We start from the raw sequence: 7,824 nt of genomic DNA, 5'->3' as shown, positions 1-7,824 counted from the left end.
TATTATTATTATTATTTTTTATATAAAAAGAATAGAAGTTAGTGATCATAAAATAAAAATAAATAAGCTACGAAAAATGGAATGAAATGCCAAAATACATTAAATTTTTACATAAGGTAACAAATTAGTAAATTATTTATTGTCTCATTTATTATACTTAAATTATTTTTCCCCTTTTTATTGAATATACATACACACATATTATATATGATTTTAAAATTTGATCATCAAATTATAGAAATATCTTAATAAATCAAAGGCTAAAATATTCAAGATTATAATAACAATAGGGAAAAATGAACAAACAAGAGAGAGAGGAGTCAGCTATAAAATGAACAGAAGCACCAACCAATAATAAAAATCTACTAATTGAAAGACCAAAACTAAGTATTATTGATTTATAGTGTCCTATTAACTAAATAGGGAAAAATGATCAATAGAGGGCCAAGTAGGTACTTAATAATACAAGGTAACGCATTTCATAATCAATGGCAACTCCACCATCTGTTGAAATACTTCAATCTCTGAATAAAAGGCACCAAAAGACTCGGTATTTTAAAAATTACACCTATGACAACAACTAAGTCACCATGTGATTGAAAACAAAAAATCATCATGCGATTGCATGCTTCTATTGGCTATCTAGAATATGAAATATCTTAAAGTTAATTTCTGTATTAATTACAATGGAATCAGTTTTTATAATTGACAAACAAACACCTGAATATATGAGAAATCTTAGTTGACAATAACATTCAAATTCTTTTTCGAAGAACTCAAATATATGCCATTTAAAATTTTAAACACATTTCTAGAGATTAATCCATACACACAAAGATCCTGATAAAGCCCTACTTGTCCTACACTCATACCTGACCTCCATGACATACATGGCTGATCTGAGAGAATAGCACACTAACAGTTAAGACTCTCTAAAATTTGACTCCAGACCATTATTCTATCAAATTCATTCAAAAATCTGCACATGTCAACTTAAAATTGCTAAAAGCTTTTCATGTTAGAGCATTGTTGCCAATAAAGATGTTCAGCACACAAAAAGCATATTATATCGTGTTTTCCCCCTCTTACCCCCCCCCCCCCTCCTCCCTTGCCAATATCTCCGTACCAACACAGCACACTCCAACTGCTACGCAATCAGACATAGCATTCTCCTTCGTTGGATACCACACACACAAACAATTCACACCCACCTCCCAATCAGACATAGCATTCTCCTTCGTTGGATACCACACACACAAACAATTCACACCCACCAAGGAGGAATGTACGTTCTACAGAAGAACTAAGGTTTGGTGCTCCCAACACCTAGTCTACAGAGAAACTCTTTTTGTGATGCCGTTTTGACAATTTGGTAATTGAAAAAAGCAGAGGCGGTAATTGAAAAAACAGAGGCTGATAAACATTAATCATGAATTATGTACTTTGGGGGGAAAAATCAAGAACCAAAGTTACAATGATCAAGTAAAACAGGGAGGGAAAAACAAGAAAATGACAGAAGAGCTAAATTCCATTCAAGGAGAGTATGAAAGAAAAAAATTTAAAACTAGAGAATAGACCGTTCACAACCCTCCAGGATTCTAGCATTCCGTTCTTACCAAATACACCACATCAAGTAATGTGGCATAAGCCTCCAAATATAGCTATATTGCGATGAGAAATAAACTTACCCTACCACAAAAATCAAACAACTCAATAACCCTATGCGGCATAATCCAATGAATTCCTTACAAGCAAAACACCAAAGACCACAACTCATAAGTTATAGGGCTATGAAGAAGAAAATGATCCACTAACTCCCCACACCTTTTGCACACATAACACCAATCCACAACAATAATCTGCTTGTTTTGAAGGTTATCTGTAGTTGTAATCTTATCTAAAGAAGCAGAACATGAAAAAAAAGCTATCCTTGGAGAAACCTTCGATTGCCACATCATTTTCCATGGAAAAGATACGACAGTAAGGAGATAAAGAATGATAATATCCTCACACCTCAAAATTTCTACTCTTTGCTGGCTTCCAACAGACTTTATTAGGAACAATACCCAGCACAGATGAAGAGTAAACAATGTCCATAAAGAAAACCAAAGATTCTAGCTCCCAATCATGCACTGGACGACAAAACTGAGCATCCAATGGATCCTCCCAACAAAAAAACACATAACCTCCGCAATTGAAGACTCCCTTGCCTTACTTATACAGTAAAATTCCGGGAATGCCTCCTTAAGAGTACAATCCCCATACCACCACATGCTCCCGAAATTTCACTCTAGTTTCATCGCCCACATCGTATGGTAGGAGTTTTGAAAAAATCAACCAATTACTTCTAATGAATTTCCATTGGCTAACACCACATGCACTTGACATAGATTTTGTGCACCAACCACCCCTTATAAATAGCTATAGTATGGATGAGAGTTTTTGAGGTTTACTCAAATTAATTGAAGTTTAGTCAAAATTTTATCATCAAATTATAGAAATATCTTAATAAATCATAAATATAATATATTCATAATTATAATAACGATAGTTTATAATCACTCTATCGGCATCTATCACTTCCACAAACTCAAACATCAGTTTATGCTCCCCTATATCACGGATTTGGAAGCCCTTTCGAGCTCTCCACAAGAGATTAAAAGTCCTCGCTACTGCATCTAAATTCAATGCCCTTCTAGTTATGAAACAACAATATGCACATTGCGTTTTGCTTTCATGGCCAGATCAATTTTACACTCTTCTTTTACCGATAAAGAGAGCTTTGCCAAAATATGTAATTTGGTAATCGAAAGAACAGAGAATGATACATGGTAATTGTGTATTTTCTACTTTAAATTATACAAAATATATTGTTTTTGTAATACTTTTATTTTGTACAATATATATTTTTGGATTACATTGTGAAAAAAAAAAAAAAAAAGAAGAAGAAGATTATTTTTGAGAACTGGTTTAAGAAACTCAATTGAAAGGTAGAAAAATACTCCCACAAAAAACTACCAAAAATATATATACATATTTTTTGATAGGTAATAAAACTTTTATCGAATAAAATGAACATTGTGTTCGTAATGATGAACACTTTGGATGTGAAAAAATACAAAAAGCTCAAGAGCTAAAGCTAACAAATTGTAGGAAAGCAGAAATTGAAATACATCATGTAAAACCCCAAATACGAACCTACTAAAATAAAGTGCCAAAAAACTACCGAAAATATGGGGGTAAACACCCAAACCAATTGGAATAAGGTAAAAAGGTGAACTAGATCATAGAACACGTGTTCAAGATCCCAAACAGTCTCGCCTAGCTTCACCCCACTTACAACATTTAAAAAGATTGCCTATAGTAAAAAGTCCCAAACAAACAAAAAGAAGGGAACCCCTCTATGTTTGGGGTGGATCACAATTCCCCCTTTATCTTTGAAACAACCAATTTCTCCTTTATATTTGGAAAATGAGCAACCCCCAATCCGATACTTTGAAGTTAAATCCAACGGAATCACAATGATTATAAATACAATCCAAGAAAACAACAATGTAATTCTCAACTTTTTCTCTTCATTGTGGTGTACGACTAATAATTTCTTCAAAAGATTACGTTGAATATAACTGAAAAAGTAACGTATTGGGGGTATTTGCTCATTTCCGAAATATAGAGGGGAAAATTGATTGGTTTCACAAATAAGAGGGTGAATTATGAACTAACCCAAACATAAAGGCCAAAAGAAAGAAAGAAAGAAAGATAGATAGATAGATAGAAGCCAGCTATAAAATGAAGAGAAGCACCATCCAACAATAAAAGTATAGTAATTGAAATACCGAAAATAAGTATTATTGAATTATGACATATTAACTAAATAAGGAAAAAGGATCAATAAGGGGCCAAGTAGGTACTTAACATTGTTCAAAACATAACAAAATACAAGGGAACACATTTCATAATCAATATTAACTGCACCCTCTGTTATACATCAATCCCTGAATAAAAGGCACCAAAGGACTCAGTATTTTTAAAATTACACCAATGACAACAACAAAGTCACCACAGGGGATTTGCATTAGAAACAAAAAATCATGTGATTGAATACTTCTATTGGCTATCTAGAATATGAAAAATCTTAAAATTAATTTTTGTATTAATTACAATAGAAGCAGCCTTTATACTTAACAAACAAACACCTGAGACTATGAGAAATCTTAGTTGACAATAACATTCAAATTATTTTGGAAGAACTTAAATATATGGTATGCCATATAAAATTTAAAACACATTACTATTTACTAGAGATTAATCCATACACAGAAAGATCCTGATAAGCCCTACTTGCCCCCCACTCATACCTGACTTCCATGACATACATGGCTGATCTAAGAGAATAGCACAATAAAAGAGTTAAAGACTCTGTAAAATTTGACACCAGACCGTTATTTTAACAAATTCATTCGAAAATCTGCACGTCAACTTAAACTGCTAAAAGCTATAATGAGTTTTCATATTAGAGTACTGCTGCCAATAAAGATGTCCAGCACACTAAAAGCATATTGTGTTCCCGCCCTTCCCCTTTTGCCACTATCTCTATACCAACACACCCCACTGAACCACCCAACTGAGGACACTACTTAGCTCCAGTTACCCCTCCAACTGATACATTATCAGACATAGCATTCTCCTCCTTAGGATACCCACCAAGGAGGAATGTAGGTTCTACAGAAGCCAAAGGTTTGGTGCCGCCAACACCTAGTCTACAAAGAAACTCTTCTTATGATGTCATTTTGACAATTTGGTAATTAAAAAAAACAAACACTGACAAATGTTAGTCATGTATTATGTACTTTAAGTTATACAAGACTAGTTGCTAATATGAAATTTGATGATTATGATAGTTATTAATAGACATTTATTATGATTGCATTTGTATATAAAAGTATAAAACTATATTTTAATGTGGCAACATTTCATAAGGTTAATCAAAAGTTAATTTGCTTCGGTTTTATATAAATTAAAGATGTATACCTATCTGGCTCCAAATGGAAGCCTTCCAAGTTTGCAGCCTCCTTCAATGCAGTTCTCCAATTGTTCACCTTGTCTATGGGGCCATTCAGGAGTGCCTCTGCAAAAATTTCCTTCTGTTCTAGCACCACGGATTGAGACACATCATAGAAAATAGGCATCACGCTTTGATTTAACAGCCTTTTGCATTCCATGATCTTCACCAGCTCTTCAAGGCACCAACTAGAAGTAGCATAGTTTTTCGAGAACACAACAACTGCAATCCTTGATGTCTCAATTGCCTTCAATAACTCGGGTCCAATCTCTCGCCCTCTAGGGAGGTCTTTGTCATCTCGATAAGCACGAATCCTTTTACGGTCAAAAGCGGCTAAGAGATAGGCTTTAAAGTTTGTGCGGGTATCTTCCCCACGAAAACTAACGAAGACATCATATTCATGTGTCAATGTTGGGGTCGATAAAGATGTATCAACGTTTTCTTGGCCCTCGGAATGAGTCAAGGTTGCAGCAAACAGTCCTAGTTGAGGGAAGACCAGTGCGATCAAAGTAGCAAGGACCAATAAGGATGGGGCAAAGGAACGAGCCATGGTTGCAACACACAGAGGAGCAAAGGAGCAAGTCAAGATCGAAATCAACACAGGGCCGATCTGCCTCGTGACGGAGGTGGAGGACTGGCCGAAGGGATGAGGAAGACGACGGGGCGCCGGAGGGAGGACAAGCGCGCGCGTCGTTGATGACTTGATGTGGTTCTCTCTCTGTCTCGGGTCTGTGGCTACTGGCTAGGGTTTTGGGAGAAGAAAGTAGGATTGGGATCCGGGTGAATTCAATTCACCCAATCCCCTCAACTTTTTTTTACCTTTACTTTTTTATTTTTACTCGTTTTTTATATTAAATGGTTGAGATTTAAAGTTACTAAAAGTAACTTTAAATCTCAACCATCCATACAATTCCATCAATAGTATCCTCATCTCAATCCAAGAAAGTGATTACTAATAGAATAAAAATAATTAAATGGGTTAATTATCATTTTACTCCCTAACCTTTGAAATACCTCTCTCCCTCTAAAATTTAATTATTATTATTTTGGGAAAATTCGACTTATATATTCTGAGGTTTGGATTAATACCAATTTGGTCATTTTCTCAAAAAAATAAAAATACCAATTGGGTCCAAAACATTCCAAAATTGACCAATTTGGTCCATAAAAACTATTTAGTCTCTAAACACCACTAAACAACATTAACTTCCATTAGTTTCTCTATCTTCTCTCTGTCCCTCTTTTTTACTCTTCTTTCTTCACTCCTCCCTCACTCTCTCTCTCCTCTGATTAGCCACAACCACTCCTCAGATCAACCACAACCACTCAGATCAACTAAAACAACAGCCACAACACAATTTTACTACCCATGCCAAAACCCAAGCAAATCTACCCCAACAAAATCCAAATTCTCCAACACATAGAAAACTCACTACCACATCAAAACCCAAAACCACCTCCACTGCAAATCCATTCCATATTAGAACCCACCACCACCATCACTAGCCACAAAACCTAGTGACCACCACCGGCAACAAAACCCAACCAAACCCATATCAATAAAACCCAAAACTTTCAATCACCACTTCATAACCCACAACCACCTCACTGCAAATCTACCCTAGATTGAAACCCACAACCACCTCCATTTCAAATCCACCCCAAACCGAACACACCACCACCACCTTAAACAACCATTGACCACACAGCCCAAAAAATAAAAAATAAAAAAACTCAAACCCACCATAGATCGAAATCCACCACCACCAAAAAACCCACAACAAACCAGAACCCATCACCGACAACCGACAACCAGCAACCACCATAACCACAATCCACAACCAACCCAAACCACCAAACCCATGCACCATTATCGTTGTTAAAGAGAAGAAAGAGATAAATGAAAAGAGTGAGTCAGAGAGAGGAGATTGGGACAAGTTGGAAAGAGAGACTGTGGGAAAAGAAGAGCAGAGAGGTCAGAGGGAAAGAAAAACGAAAAAGATAGAGAGTAGGGATGGCAATGGGGCGGAGCGAGTTCGAAAGATGGGGCCTTCTGCCCTGCCCCACATGGTTTTGTCTTACCCTATCCTTGCCTTGCCCCGCATTGCAGGGGAAATTTTCTTGCCCCATCCCCGCCCCTTAGGCCCTGCAAAATCCTGCCCCACCTTGTAAAACGCTACTTCTTGTTAATTTGTCCACAACTATTACAATTGTTTTTAATAAAACCTATTTCATTAATAAAAATATACTTGAAATTACAAATAAATTTATCTTATCAAATCAAACTAATTTTTAGCAAAAATTAAATAGTATTATTAAAATGGTTAACAAGACAATATCATAACAAAAACAAAATTCTTATTATACAAAATTTATGATTCAATAGTATATAAATTTTTTTATGATAAAGACAAAAACAAACATTAAAATTGGCACCTTATTTCCAACCTTGTTAGAGGAAAAAAAGAGGCGGAAAGCCTTGTTGGTTAGAATAAAAAAAAGTAATGATATGTTTATTTAAATAGTAGGGTTTTAGGGTATGAAAAATTTACAATTTAATCCTTATCAATACGAGGTGGGGCGGGGATAGGGAGGAGATGGGCGGGACGGAATGGGTCTAAAAAGTCTAAACTCATCCCAACTCCACCCCTCACCCCGTGGTGCAAGGCTGAAATCTTGCCCCATCCCTCTCCTACCACCTTTGCAAGGTGGGGAAAACCTGCGTGGAGCGAAGCGGAGAAGGGCGGATCAAGTAGGGCAGG

At 35.9% G+C, this 7,824-nt stretch overlaps 1 protein-coding gene across 1 annotated transcript; it reads right to left on the bottom strand.

The window, feature by feature from the left end:
• Nucleotides 1-4,976: 4,976 nt before the first annotated feature.
• Nucleotides 4,977-5,833, bottom strand: LOC115959439 (TMV resistance protein N-like). The gene has a single exon (XM_031077823.1). It carries the CDS (start codon nt 5,610-5,612, stop codon nt 4,986-4,988), a length of 627 nt encoding a protein of 208 aa, XP_030933683.1. The 5' UTR covers nt 5,613-5,833; the 3' UTR covers nt 4,977-4,985.
• Between the last annotated feature and the right edge of the window lie 1,991 nt (nt 5,834-7,824).

The sequence above is a fragment of the Quercus lobata genome, chromosome 9, assembly GCF_001633185.2.
Source record: "Quercus lobata isolate SW786 chromosome 9, ValleyOak3.0 Primary Assembly, whole genome shotgun sequence".
Classification (NCBI taxonomy): domain Eukaryota; kingdom Viridiplantae; phylum Streptophyta; class Magnoliopsida; order Fagales; family Fagaceae; genus Quercus; species Quercus lobata.
Note: the sequence above shows the minus strand (reverse complement) of the source record. Positions and strands in the feature narration are given on the sequence as shown.

Bases quoted from the DNA above. Each gene is read 5' to 3' on its own strand.
- LOC115959439 (XM_031077823.1), bottom strand. From the start codon at position 5,612: ATGGCTCGTTCCTTTGCCCCATCCTTATTGGTCCTTGCTACTTTGATC.